This window comes from Mugil cephalus, chromosome 18 (assembly GCF_022458985.1).
Source record: "Mugil cephalus isolate CIBA_MC_2020 chromosome 18, CIBA_Mcephalus_1.1, whole genome shotgun sequence".
NCBI lineage: Eukaryota > Metazoa > Chordata > Actinopteri > Mugiliformes > Mugilidae > Mugil > Mugil cephalus.
The window spans coordinates 16,242,965-16,258,496 of NC_061787.1; the positions used below are offsets into that span (position 1 = coordinate 16,242,965).

Sequence of the window (15,532 nt, forward strand, 5' to 3'; positions counted from 1 at the left end):
CCCCAAAATGGAGAGAGCTCAGAGATGTCCCCCTCAGTCATGCGCAGTCGAATCACATCTGTGTAACGCGGGCACATGGGATTCCAGTGATTGCTGTGACCACAACTGAACTTATTCAGCTAGAATTCTCTCCCTTTTAGTGATAATTAAAAATGACCCCAAAGGATCCCCCTCCCCAAAAAGAAGGAGGGGGAGGAAAAAAGACTCAATCTAGATTAATGACAGAGGAATGGCCAACATCATAAGTTAGCCCTTTTATGATAATGATTGTAATGATAATAATGAACACTTGGATGAAGGATGAACAATCCCCTGTCCTGGAGTTGAATCCCTATACAGGTTAATTAGGTAAGATAACATCATTAGCCACTCTCATGCCTGCACGGAGAATTAATTGGATAAGATGGAGATTTAGGTCTGTATTTAATCGCATAAACGATCAACGACAGCTTAGCCAGAAAACGGGAGGTCCAAATCGGTGGGCATCTTATTTAGATTACATTTAACCAGCTTAATGGGCAAAAAAAAAAAAAAGATATCCCAGTGGGTTGTAATGTAGGTAAAGACCCCTTTGTGTGGACTGTATTGTTGAAATGTGCATTAATGACGTGGTGTTGTGCCTTGTTAACATCTGATTGTTGATGAAGAGAAACTGTAACAGGGGTCAATGAACCGAGTTGACAGCAGCTCTCAAAAACATTTCGATGAAACAAAACACCAACTCCCTCTAGTCAGTAAACGAACGAGAGCCATTCATTGCTGATACATATAAGCAATCCCTCTTCCTCAGCTGAAAAGGCCACCGATGGCCTGATGGCTCCGCGGTAGTAAATAAAAGCGCAGTTCGACTGTTTGCTCCACGTGGAACATTAGCTGTAGTTCATGATCTGTTCTTAGCGTTAATACACCTAATGCCAAACGTGAACGGGCCAATCCGCTGGGCATTCTGCGCCCATCCTTCACGGCAGCTGCAGAGCTCCGCTCGGTTGTCTTTGGCGGAGAAACACGTTTGTCTGCAGTTCCCTCTCAATAATGCACGAGGGGAACTTTTTGTGTGAGTTGTCACATGCTGCATAATGGATGTTTACAAAGCAGCGTTGAGTGCTCTAACTTCGGTTTGGGGGAGTTCATTGTGATCGACACGGTGGTGACAAAGGAGCCTGTTTTGCTTGTAATATCTCCGTTCTGGTGAAGCAGTGAAGTGAACCTCTGTTTGAAGAAGCGCCGCGCCGCCCTCCTCGTTAATTATTCAACGCTGTTGAATCGCAGAAAACACAAACAGCGATGCCATCTGGCAGATGAAACTGTCACACAGATGAAACTTTATCTTGGCAACTTAATGGTAACAGTTTTGGTAATACAGTAGGTTGCCACTCCACAAACTGGATGTGTCCTTCCTTAAAATGGGGAATTAAATATAACGCAGTTCCTAATTTAATCATCCATACATCATCTGTACTTCACACTTGGAGGATTAATACTTATACCCCATGTTTGTCACAGTTTCATTCAGTGAAAGTGAACACGAGGAGGCCATCCGACACCATGTGTGTTGTCGGGAACTACGTCATTATCACCTTGACGACTGAGGTGCACCAAGAAGGAGAATTTGGGCTACGCAAGGTAAAACAACTCTTAATCCTAAGAAATAACTTATGTGTGTGTTCAGTAACAGATATAACTTGCTAGTTATTTGCAAAATACTTTGTTTATAATCCAGTAGAATCGAATTACCATAAATATTTTAGTAAGACACATTCTTAGAAGGACATTACCTGCTTGAAATTCACCAGCAGTTTTAGCAAACTTCACCCATAATACAAATAAATACATTAGACCTGCATACAATCGCTAAAGTGTACTTCACCGTTCAGTGTTCACGCCGGAAACATATCTTTGCAAAATGTTTCCGTTGCCCAGCAAGGAAGAAAGGCCAGGCCCTTTATCTACTGTTATTATGGGCTGCGTTAACTCCGTGTCTTGAGGGAGACTGGCTAGTGTCAAATACTAAGAAAAGGCCTCTGTCCACGAGCAAATGAAATATTCTTTGGTGCACGATGTCCCTGTCCCTCTGTGGCTATTGAATTACGTTGAGGATCGGCGCTCGCTGAAAAGAAGAAGAATGCCGAGACTTTCAGGTTTGCGCCGCGCCGCTATGAAAAATGGGGAGGCGGCCGCGTCTTGCGCAACACAAGATCCCGCTGTCGCTCTAGATTAGCGGTTGATTGAGCTTAGCTGACGAGATGACAGGGGCGATGGTCATTCCCAGGGCAGGAGACGGAGACTGCAGGTCAAACAGAGTATCACGTCATTTTTGAAGAGCAATGTACATGCCTGCTTTGTGTGTGATAAAAGTATTTAAGCAGAATGTTAGTTTTTTGTCTTTCTACTGACATTATTTGCTATGATGGGATAAAAAATATATATATACATATATATTTGCAGGAAGGATCTGTATAGATAATTAAGCTGCATGCTGGCTAGTGTTGCCATTAAACACAACAATGAACGCATGGTTGTCTTTTTGGTTTGATACTGACTAAAGTCCAGCTCTACAATTCTCTGAAGGAGTTTTTTTTTTTTTTTTGGATGTAATATATTCGCATATGGCTTTTGACAGAGAGCACGAACCCCTAGCAAGAAAGTGAGTCAGTCATTTATGTGGTTCACAATTGTGTTGGCAATCCCATTGGTTGGGGAGTCAGTATTTGGCACGAGGCGTGCAGCTTTAACAACTAATGGACTTATTTTTCTCACAGCATCCCAACTTTACAGCCTGTGTAAAACATGCATGCACGCAAACACACACACGTCCCGTTTAGTAATCCAGCAAAATAGCTCAGCAAATTAAAAGCAGGACCATGATCGTGTCTTTATTCCAATAAAATACACATGTAAAGGAAATGTTGCAAAGCACCCCTTTATCTAAAAGTATTATCCTTCGTCTTCTGATAAGCGCCATTGGACCCAAATAGACACAGCTGGAATTATAGAGTTTTACTCCGCACAGTTGTTTATGCAATCAAGTTTTTTTGTGGGCCGTGATAAGGTGCATGGATATCCTGTGGTCTTTGCCTAGTTAATGTGCGCGGACCGCACAGCGGCTCTGCTTTCACTGAGTTATTACGTCGAGTGTAATTTGAAACAATTACAAAAACACTGGCCCACTTGTTACAACACTCATTTTCCCTCACATATACAAACCACGGATTCAATAGCTTTACATGTTTTTCAATCACACCCAGTGGAGCAGTGTTCAGTGTGAAAAAGTATAGCATTTCATCCTAGCTCGCATGGTATGGGATAATCTTTCACATTTTGCCTGGGGTTTGTTTTGCTATTTCAGCAGAAACTTGTGCGAGCCATGTGAATTACCATAGGAAAAGACGATAAAAATACCAAATGATATTGTATCAGATGTAAATGAATAAACTATTTGAATAATCACGGCAACTAATATGTTATCTGTGATAATAAATGGGGGTTATTGTCCTGTATTCTTTGAGATGCATTGCAGAGATAACACTTTTAAACACGCGGGCAGGGGAGAGATCGTGTGGCGCCGTTTGGAGCGACAGAAACTATTTGTTTTCGCAATTTTTCGCTTTAATAGTATCAGCAAATGTTGAATTAAGAAAGCGTATTCATTTTTTTTGCATGAGGTCAACAGCAGATTCTTGGGAGGCTAGATTTATCTTTTTTTTTTTCTTTCGCACATTTGGTTTTGCAGGCCTTGCCATTGTTCAGAGATCAGGGTCAGCCAGCGATGATCTTTGGCAGCTTGTGGAGATGGACACCTTTGGCAGTGTGAGTACAGTCCCACTTCTGGCCCCGACAACAGCATAGCTAAACACTCAGGGGTCAGGCCTTGTACCTCCATCTTTCTCTCCCTCTGAAGGTGCTGGCGCATTCTGACCATTGACATTTAGCATTCCTCCGCGCTGCCTCTGGGTTCTCAATAGGGGATTGAGGGGTGCAGAGGCCAGTGCCTGGTTCTCAAGGGTAAAAACAAAAAGACCGTTGAAAATCCCAAGGAGTTCCCATGATCCTAAGAAAGACCTTGATCCGACCTGTGTTAGATTTCCATTCCATGGATTAGGACACACAGAAAGTACATATTTGGCTGATTTAGTTTGCCTCCTGCCCTGGATTGTGGACACTGAATTGCAATGTTTTACTGTCTGGCACCAAGTTATTTGGCGTGGGGATTTTGGCAATAAGAAGAATGTGCAGATGCTTGGCAAGTGTACATTTTCGCAACCATTCCGCATTCACGGCCTTCCCTGACATTTCTAAGCGAGTGCAAAAGCTTGTAGTGACATTTTATGGTGGAAAGTTTTCAAAGTCATTTTTCAAGGTTTTTTTTTTTTTTTTTTTTTCCCAGTAACATACATAATCTGTTAGCATCAAAGGAGCACACATGCATAAATAATTGACTAATTCACTTAAAGGGGGCCAGCGTAGATTAATTAAGCTTGAATACTAATTATGTTTTCTGTCTGCACCAACTGACGCGGCTGTTGTTTAGAAGAGACTGTTTGGTGGGTCACAATTACCGTGCACATATAAGGCTGCTCTATAAATTAAAGATGGTTTCACATTTTAAGGGTGGAATCGGCTTTGCGCGCCTTTGAAACTAAATGCTAACCTTATCTTTAGTGATTTAAATAGCGACGCTTTGTAGATGTTTTCATTATTCTTATGACATTTGATTGATTTAGCCGTTTGTATTATGTCGGTAGATAAAAAGAGGCTCTCTAAACATGAAAATAAAACCAACTTTTATGTACTTTATTGATATGGCCGGGCGTTCAGTCTCATCTCTCTCACGCCTTTGTACTATCCCATTATCCCATTATGATGTATATTAAAAATCTATATATTTATTTTAATGCAGAGCCATGCTGATGAATATGAGAGTACGCTGCTGGAACAACCTGAGAACAAACACGCATTTTAAGGACAAATCTCGCGCATGTGTCTCTTGTGCAAAACTCCCGTCACTTCCAGAGGCACACTTGTCCCTGACTCTTACGTACGCCGAACAGGGTGCCTGTCTGGAAATGGTAGCTTTAAGTAGCTCAGCGAAGACGAGGCTTTTGCCGTCTACTCTCCCCTGGCAAGCAGCGCACACAGGGACAGAGGGAGACAGCTCAAAGCCGGGGCATTGTTTACAGCTGTGTGGGGAAGAAAACAGGCAGACGTAAATGAGGGTTGACGGTTTCATGAAGCACAATTGGTTGACGGCAGATTCAATGTGACTGGGCTGAACTGGGCGATGATCCGTACAGTATGCAAAATTCACTTTCTAGCTGGTCTGTGCCCACCAGCCCCTAGCAGCGAGCGGTCTTCCCCAAGCCCTTCTAGCTATCCCTTTGAATGCAACAAGAACTGAACAAGGCATTGTTGTGCTCAATTCCTTTTGACAACAATCACATTTAAAGAGAAAGGAAGGGAAAAAAGTCATGAACGTTTTTTGTCACCAGTTATAAATGATTTTTTTTTTCCTTTCCATGTTGACGTATGCGTTCACAGTGGAACGAGAAGGAGTGGGTGATCGCAAGGGGGCATGTGCAGACGCCTCAAGATGTCAACAGAATGAACTGGAGGGTTGCTGCGAATTTCCTACACATTTCTTACATAATTTCGGTGCGGCACCGTAGGTTTAGCATATTTATGTGCAACGTTATGGGCAGATTATAAGAAGATTTAGCCTACGCTGGGCAAGTTCACACAGCTGCTGTCACAGTTCTTGTGCACCGAACATCCAGTCTATTCCACGAGCTACTATGACACTTTTTTTTCTCCCCCCTCAGGATTAAACTGTTGTTATCATTTTGGAAGTGCAACATCTGCACGTTCCATCCAGTTATGGCACGTTGAATTTAAAAACAGAAAAAAAAGCCCTTCTATGGATTGAGGATGCTGTCAGTGTCAGTGGGGTCTGGGGAGCAAGATGAGAACCATGCATTTCTCTCTCAGCTCTCTAGACACAGTGGCTCACGCTGAGATCCGTGCATTCGATTTTTAGTGACAGTGACCCAAAGCATTAGGCCTGGGGTGTATGTTCTGCAGTCCTTCTGTCTTCTTTCCCTTGTGTGTTTACTGGGGTTATTTCGGACTGGCGAGGAAAATACATTTACAGCAATCAGAGGACGTTTGCAGGACATGGAGCTAATTCACTTAGCATTCTGAGAAAGATGGCCACCTTTAGGAATGAGACCACAAAAAAAAGAAAAAGAAAAAAGAATGGGGTGTATGTACTAAAATCTGCCATATGTTATGAGGTAGATGATAATAAAGTAAACTAAATAGGTTTGTTTAGCCTAAGATAAAACTTAATGGGATTTCTCCTTTGATTTCCATGAAAGCGCCTTTAGTCCTGAGGGCGAAAATGCGGATTGTGCTAATAAAACAGTATAGTCCTCCTATATTGTCCTAATCATAGGAACACATATAAATTCCAGCATTTATTTATTACGGTATTTGCTGTTAAACGTAACGCTTTTGCTATAATATTAAAAAAAAGGAAACCGAAAATACTGAAGAGGAAATTTTCAAATATAATGCTTAAGGTTTACAGAACTGGTCATGAGGTCCCAGTAACCATTTTAAGCTGATTTTATACAGTGTAATGAATGTATATGTCATGCAGCTCATTTAAACTACAGTTTACTAGAAGATATTGTTTAAGGGGTCTGGTGTAACACAAAGCACACGGCGGGTGAGCGCACATATTTCTTAGCAAAATTGCTCGACTGATTTTCCCATAGCGATACCATGCGGATGCACCCAAACGAAACACGCGGTCCAGCACAGTCTCGCAGGAAGTTGTGCAAAGGGTTTGATGCAATTAAAAAAAAAAAAGAAGAAAAAAGGAAGAAAATTAAATGAAAAGAAAACACAGGGAGATGATCACCACCGATGCCGAATTTGTCTCCCGTCCTCGGTGCTACGCAGTATGTACAACTCAGAGAAAATGATTGGTACCCAGTCGAAAAGAAAATGGTTTTTAAATAAGTTACAATTAGATAAGCATTAATCTCAGTGGTATAAATGAATGTCTTGCTGTAGGGCTTGTTGAATGTAAAAACAGATTTACAAAAACTCCTCTTACCAGATTGGTCTGGAAGTAGTCCTCAGCTATTTTAATTGCTCTGTCATTTAGAGTTGAAATAAGCCCCCCCACCCCACCCCCACCCCACAACCACACTCCATACCCCACCCTTACCCTACCCTTCCATCCATTCTGCCCCTTGATTTTGCCTTTGAAATTAAATATTGTATACAAATACATGCTGTTCATGGGCATGAGAGCCGTTCATCACTGGAATCTGCATAAAATGATGCTTCAAACGCTCCATACGCTTTGAGCAACCAAGCTCTTTTTATATGGCGCATCCTTAAGTAAACATATCAATAACCAAAACAACTACTTATGCCTTTTACCTCCGACTTCTTATTGTTCTGCTCGTCCGCAGAAATGAGAGAAATGTGGGAGTGCAGAGTTTTTTCCATATACTCACGACTTCAAAGAAACCCCTACTTGCTCCCTTCCATCCCGTCATCTTTTTTTTTTTTTTTTTTTTTCCACTTCATGTCAGTGAAGACCACCTAAGACACACAATGGCATGTCTGGATACGTTTTCAAATGCGCTATATTCCTTTAATAGCAACGTAAATCCTGCGTCATACACATCTAAACTTCCCCAAATCCAAGTGTCCAAACATGGTGTTGTTTAAATACACATTTTCTTTCTCCTTTGAGACTTTTGAGGTTGAGTTCATGTGAATGGAAGTAACGAGAAGTGTGCCTGGATGCTCATTTGCACACCAAGCCTGTGTACGCTTCCGTAAAAAAAAAAATGCATAATTTTCCAGGAGAAAGTGTTGCTTGCCCGTTCACTGTCGAAACAAGGAGGAAGTATTTTAATGTGACCTTCATTACACATTCATGTCAACTTTTCTTATCTATTTATGATTAAATTCTTTTCCACTCCTGTTGTTCAATTAGTGCTTGACCCCTTTAGCGGCGATGTAAATTAAATGACATTTCAGTGTCGTCCCATATTTAAAATACTGCGTTAGTTGCGGATCATAAATGATGATCTTCATTCTGCAGCTAATTTATTCATTTAACAATTTCCCTCCAGAAGTTACAGCAGAAGGCTCTGCAGCAACCTAAGCAGAAGAAATCCAAGTCGGCTGAATTTCTGATGGGTGAGTCCTGCTTGATGAGTTATTGCTCATAATTTGTGTAAGGATTAATTAACTAATTACAGACAAATGGCTTTGGGCTAAATTTTGCTCTTGCTTGTCAGGGCGCAATTTGTAATTATTTTAATCATTTCTTCTTCTCTTTTTTTTCCCCTCTCCTCCTCCTGCAAGATTCTGATTTAATTTTAACCTAATTGTGTTTTAGTATCATTCGAAGAGGATGCGCTTGAACATTTTGGGGCAGAGGAATCACCAATAGAATTTAGTTAATAAATATGCTTTGTTTATTTTCCTTTTTTCTTTCTTTCTTTCTTTTTTTTTTTTTTTTTAATGAGCCACTTTAAACTAACTGTTGTGTTGGCCCTTCATGTCACCATTTTCATTTATGTTTCTACTTATTTTCTCAGGCAGGGAAGACAGAGCCACTGTGGTGGGCATAGAAAACCCAGCCTTCGACGCAGGAAGCACTGAGCTCTCCGCTCCTCCCGTTTGGCTGGGGATAGAAATTCGAGGTGACAGGCCAGATAGCACCCTTGCAGCTCACCAAAAAAAAATGGAGCTGCAAGCCCCTGCCAAAGAAAGAGGTGAAGCTTCATTCTTCATTAGCTTCAAATTTGTTGACAGTAGATGTGTTCCTGATCTAACCTTTCTCTCACTCTCTTTTTTCTTTCTCTTTTTCCCTCTCTTTCCGTTTGGGGGGCCCTCGGTCCCTGCATTCCAAAGCAAAGCATGTCCTAACAAGCAGCCCTCGTATAACTTCTTCCTCTGCTGGAGAACGCTACGGTAGTGGGTGTTCTATCTCTATCTAGAAGTACCCTCGACACAATCAGCCTTGACTCCCACTCTCGGCTACATGCCTTGTGGTGGGCTGGAGTCATAGGAGAGTGCATTTACATACGCTACTACGCTACCAAGCCGATCCGCTGTCTGTGTGGTGTACTCACGACGCCCCCGAAACACGGCTTAAGGCCAATCAGGCATACGAATATGCCCCCTTATAATTCAGTATGTCAGGGAGAACTCTTGAGGAATGGGATGGTAAATTAGGATGCGTTCAAGGTTGCGAGCGTGCCAGTTTTCTCAGGGATGAGTCACATGTTAGATTCTTGATTTAATGTGGTCTCTTTTGCTTTTGCTGTGTACGGCTACTAATTATTTTCAATGCTGTCATGCCTTTTCCGTGCACCACAGAAGGAATCACGCCATAACAATCATTCTAAACTTGCTTGGAAAAAAATCAATGGTCTTTATCGTTTTCCTTCACCCACGATTTTTGGTTTGAATTGAACACGCTCAGTGTTCATTATAAGCTTAGTAGGTGAAACTGCAGATATCTGCGGAGTTGTATGTCTTTATTTAGAGAGGAGACGAAATGCAGCAAAGGTTGCAGGCTGAAATCAAACTATCATTGTAATGGACCATTGTGTAACCTCAGTTTATGGGGTGTGCACCGTACTGGTGAACTATTGGTGTGGCCAAATCTCTTTTTTCTTGATCAAATCGAAGATCCAAAACTCAGGTCGATCCCCTCTACATTGGGAGCAATTTTCTACCTCACTGCTAGCTACTGACAATAATATATAACTGGATTAGGGCACATTCATGAATTAGAAACGTCATGGCTCTCCCCTTTACCGTCCACACGTGAAGTATATCTTTGTTGTTGTTTAAAGTCGTCTCTCTATTTTAGAAAAGTCAAAATGAATTACATCAGTCCCATTTCTATCTATATGTTTTTGGTCACTTTAAATTTTTGCGTGCATTATCTACAAAAATATGAACAAAAGAGGCTGCATGTAAGTGCGAGCAATGTGACAAATACGTAATGCTAAAATATGACGCGACTCATTGCCCCCGAAAACTACTAAACTACTAAAAAAATCTACACACATTAGGTTATTATTTATTAGCTGTTAATCATTAAATTAACTGTGAGTCGAATTCTTATGTAACATATGGATAGTAACATATGCATATTCAAAAACAAACAAAGAAGACGTTTTACTGGCTCTTAAATGATCTTATTAAATATGCTCCATGGTATATTGTACACTAAAACGCATTAAATATATTTGGAACTGCTCTGTCTTAATGTACTCTCAACATCTGTCCTTTTGCTAGTGAACTGAGATGAGTACATCCCTAAGTTTTCTTTATTTCTTGCTTTCTTTTTGGTTGCATGAGTTGGAAGTTGTAGACAGCCTTAAAGCTTGTTAAAGGATGACATGCATTTATCGCATGTCATATATGTACAGTCACATGAACAGCTTTTCCTACTAAGGGGCTCTATTATCGGCACATGCGTCTCTCAAAAGGCCGTCTACTGCATATGCATGTCACTCTGTGTATTTTATTGGTTTATGAGTTAATAACACAATGCTGCTCTGAATTATTGTACTCAAGATAAGGCTTCCATCCAGTGCCGATCGCTACTTTAGCACAAAATAAGCACTTTCTCTGGGGAGTGTGAATATGCAAAACAGTTCAGTGACTTAACGTGCCTTTATTGGAAGATCCAAAAGCAGATTGTTCCATGTTTGTGACACCCTTGCCTTCATCGGAATCTTTCATTACGTCTCCCTCCCCGTTAATAGTATCTCTGGCTGGCAAGAAGTGCTAGTTACTGATATTGTGCATGTAAGAACAGATAATTGAAATTTTCATTAGAGAGATGGATTGGAGGGCAGCCAGACTATTTAGGTAAATCACAGCTATGATTCAAAAGGCGATTCACGCAGCTACTACCATTATGCAAATTTGTGTTTGAAAAAAGGGTTTCATAACCTCAAAGCTATTTGCGGAGAAATTTGTTCAAACTCTGTGTTAACAATGTGGAGGGATTTAACATGTGAATTTCACAGTCGATTTATGGCCCCATTGAGGAGTCTTACGGCTGCTCCTCGTTTAATAAGTATTTCAGTCGGAGTGTTTAACTTGGAGTGTGGACAGAGTGTGAAAACCCCATGCAGATATTTCACACGAAGGACTCCTAGTGAACTTGTTTTTCGGGTGGTGGCCTAGTGGTGCTCTTGCGCGAACACACTTTCCCCCAATTTTATGCACACGAGTGCCGATACCCTCCGACTTCTATAAAGGCGGTCCTTGTGTGGAATGTGTAACGTGATTTAATGCACCGTGCATTTTTTGCCCCACAACCTGAGAAATACAAGTAAAGCAATTTAGATTGGAGTGAAATATTCAAGGCTTGTAATGAGAATGATTTGGGGTTAAGAAAGCTGCTTGGTGGGGTGTACCCTTAATAGAAAGAGCCCCGGAGCCATTCGATTCCCATAAACTCTGTGGAGCAGACTTGATACCCATAGGTCAGTGATTGCTAATAAGAAGTCAATGAGACATGGGCTCAGGTTATTTTCCTTTGGATCTGCTCCTCCAAACTTGCCAGGTCCTCCAGGCCGCTGACCTCGGAGTATTTAGAAGGTATTGTCTTTGAAATTCCAGGTACTTTTGGGCTTGTAGACTTTCTCATTAGTTCCTTTTGAACACGGCAAACATATGGCAGTCGCATTTAAGAGATTGCCTGCCGTGACCTTTTGCGGCATGCTAATTAGGCCCCAGAGCACCGCAGGCCGTGGTGAGGTGCACCGAGAAGCCCAGCAGTCTCTTTCCCAGCTCTCTCTTTCTCTCTCCGCCTCTGAACTCCCGTCTCATCTCGGCTCTGCCTTATCTGGTAGCAGCCGCTGCCACTGCCCTTCGACAGTGTGGGTTTCAAAATTAACATTTCGCTTCATGTGCTTCTAATAACCACTAACCTGAACCTGTACGACTCCCTTCTTCGCTTCCCCGCCCGGCCCCCCTCCTCTCCGCCGCCCGCCAACTCCCAACCCCTCTTTCTCTCATTCACTCTCCTCTCACACTTTCCACAGGAAATGAACGTGCCCAAAATTACTTTGACCCGTCGTCGGCAGAGCAGACAGACCCAAGGCATTGCAGGACGGCCGGGGTCAGCGCTGAAGATGAGCTGGAATTAAGTATGCCATTCTCTGTCATAATGGTTCTCCTCGGTTCATTAAAGAGGGGTGAGAGGGATCACTGGTAGCAGGCCGCCGTTTGTAATAGCAGCACAGTCTATGTAAATACACCAAGTGATGGCATCACTAGATTGCCTACCCAACTCGTTGTCATTGATGAAGGTCGCGTAGCGTTTGGTCAGTTTTCATTTCACCGTGGCGATTCTGTCTCCCCCGTCAAATGACACACGCAGAGCCACATCAATAGTTTGCAGCCCCCCTCTTCAAGTAGGCCTATTAAAAGCGAGCTCTTGGGAGCCAAGTAATATGCATGTTATAATGAAACCTGGCTATTAATGGAGAAGCCATTTCACCTGTATCTTTTGGATATCACTGCCGTGTAATATCAAAGGATTCACCAAATCAAATCTCATCACATGATGACAGGCCGGCTAACAGGCATGTTAATGCTCCTATTTCATTACCCCTCCGCATGCACTTGATTTCCACCCCTACCCAGCCGCGGCTAATATCTCCAGTTTGCATGCTAAGATGTGTTTTAGATTGACTTGTCTGATAAAGTAGAAGGTAATTTTGAAGCACGCAAACGCATGTAATTTTACTGCAGCGTCGAAGGTGTATTCATTTTATAATTGTTTTGACTTATAGGAATATATGATGAAAACAGGCTGTATGAAAGGATGGCGGCGCTGCTCGATGAGAATGATTCCCTCGTAGATTTGCCTGGTACGTATCCCCCTATTTAGCAGTTTGCTATAGGAAATACTGAAATGCACACACTTACATCTACAATTCTAATTTATTTACATAATTTACTTATATTATATAGCATGAATTGTTTGTTTAATCCCTTGTGTTCATTACTAAAGGATAAATCCTGATTTTCCTGTCAAGGCCATTCTGCAACTGTGGGTTCAATTTTAAGCTAATACTGTTTTCAGAAAGAAAGCAGTAGAAATTTTGTGCAATGGCATGTTGATAAATAGTTTAACATCTGACATTGCAAAGCGAAAGTTGCTAAAATTTCCACTACAGTCTCAAGATACAGCTCAAACCAGTGGCATCATATAGACAGACAAAAATATCATGCTACACTTCCCTACAAACACTACTACTGTAGAACAAAGAGTAAACTAGAAACCGAATGTCACTAGTAGTCACTGCTTTCCAAGCACAGCCATTGTCTGACAGTAGGCGTGCCTTTTCTCATTAGCTCAGTTTCATTTAAACATGTAGCCACCCCGGCCAACACTGAGATGGTTTAAGCTTAGCATTGTTCTGGGTGAAGACAGTCGTACCAGATCCTGTTGACATGACGCACATCTCCCTTGTAATTCCAGCGCACAAGTGATGGGTTTAGGCCCGCTTCAACACGGTAGAATTTAGCCGGCTCGTATTATTTGCCATTGTTCGGGATTTAGCTGTACCACCGAGATTAGCAGCCTCTCCCATTGTCTTGGAATGTTCATGAAATCCCACAGAGAAAGTAAAGAGGATCTTGGATTAACAGTTGCTCCATGCAATAGGCTGAGAGACAGGGTAGGAAAGGGAGACGGGGAAAAGGAAGAGCGAGCTTGTGCGTCTGTACTGGAGTCGACTGCCAGTTAGCACTTCACTGAGGTACAATAGACTTTGAGACAATCACCTTACGTCGTTGTATGGATGCCTCCCACCGGTGTAGGCTGCGAGTCTTCTTTGCAGCTGCAGAACCGGCTCGGAGTACGTCAGCACTGATCCTGACATTTTGCGACTGCTTCTCGGGCTTTTGTTTCTGCTTTTACAGCCTGACACAAAGCTCCATGCGCATTTAACAAGAATGTCTTGTCAAGAATGAGACAAAGTATTAATGAAATGGACAGTGGCCAGTGCTGTAGACATTTTTCCTGGAAGAAAAAGATATCCTGGAAAGCCATTCTGTCTGTCTAAGATCTTCATTTTTTTTTATCTCAACAAATTCCTTTGCTTTGGCTTAGCGATGAAAGACCACAAAACTGGCATTCTATTCGTTCTAGTTTTCTGTAAGGCGTTAAGCACTGATATCAGCTTCTCTATGAAAAGCATTAAGCGCCGATAATAGCTTTGGCTGTTGCATATATTGGACTGCACACGTTGAATGTAGAGCTTCTCAAAGAATACCTCATGCTTTCTACCAGGACTCACAGCAAGCAGGTTAGCTGTGGTAGAAAATGTTTCTCCGCATCCAGTAAATTGTTGGTTAGTAACTTGAAACTTCTCCACATATAACGCCAGATGAAAAGTTTTCTGTCAGTGTATGGGATTGTTTAAAATTCATAATATGCAGACAGCAGCATGAAAAATATACAACATCTTCTTATGATTTCTTCTGTCGGCAGCAGTTCAGCCTTATGTTGTAATTTCTTGCATGTTCGAAAAACTTGTATGTTTATGTCATTATAAAATTCCAGAGATTAAATGAGTCCTATTTGCAGAGAAGTTTATCTTTAGGAGATGTTTCCAGTTAAAAACCACAAGCTTTACATAAATAAACAACTGTGGGCCATTCTAAAGTGTTTCTTCTTTGAGGCCCAGATAGAGCTACAGCTCTGTCTCAAATTAGAATATGTTAAGTCCAGGAGTGTGTATGTTTGGCGACTACGTACGGTTGTGTAAATGCTCACATTGTGTGCTTGTGTGAGTTACTGTTTCAGTGCACCATTGTCCACCTCCTTAATGTCGGTAAAAACACCTTCGCGAGTGTGTGTCTTTTTCAGGATGGGCTAAGTATGCCCATCCATCAGTATGTGAATGCATGCGCCGATGTTTGTGAGTGCAAATTCAACTGTGTGTATGTCTGTGTGTCTGTGTGTGTGTGTGTGTGAATGCCCACTGATGCGTATCTCTCCAGGTACGCTGCTAGCCTCCAGGGATGAGGAGGTGTTGGAGGTGAAAGCGGGTGATCTGGTGCTTCAGCGGCGACTGCTGCTCCACAGTGGTGGTGGTGGTGGTGGTGGTGCCTCGGGGTCCGGGCCCTCCCAGACCCACACCATTGCCAAAGCCCAGGCTGAGGGTAGTGCTGGGCTGGGAGAAGACGCTGGACTCGAAGCAGGGAGGATAGTAATGGGCAGAGAAAGCACTATAAAAAGTAATGCTGTCCATTTTAACATTCGATTTATTGTATTTGTGTACCATAGTATGTCTATACAAAACCACATTATACATGATGGTTTAAAATAGAGGCAGAAACCAGAAAATGCATTTTATCTGACATATTTTTTAGGATGTTAAAAACACAGTTTTGCCTTTGAATAGTATTTTTCATATTTAATATTATATTGGCGAAGTGACAAATTAGGACACATTATATC

The 15,532-nt window shown here is 41.9% G+C and overlaps 1 protein-coding gene across 1 annotated transcript in view; it reads left to right on the forward strand.

The window, feature by feature from the left end:
- Nucleotides 1–1,545: 1,545 nt before the first annotated feature.
- The window catches only part of ofcc1 (orofacial cleft 1 candidate 1), a 75,891-nt gene continuing 61,904 nt past the window's right edge, over nt 1,546–15,532 (forward strand). The window contains exons 1-6 of the mRNA XM_047568761.1: nt 1,546–1,623; nt 8,154–8,224; nt 8,629–8,801; nt 12,102–12,206; nt 12,855–12,932; nt 15,073–15,309. Coding sequence (XP_047424717.1) covers nt 1,546–1,623; nt 8,154–8,224; nt 8,629–8,801; nt 12,102–12,206; nt 12,855–12,932; nt 15,073–15,309 — 742 coding nt within the window. The remainder of the gene's footprint in view (nt 1,624–8,153; nt 8,225–8,628; nt 8,802–12,101; nt 12,207–12,854; nt 12,933–15,072; nt 15,310–15,532) is intronic.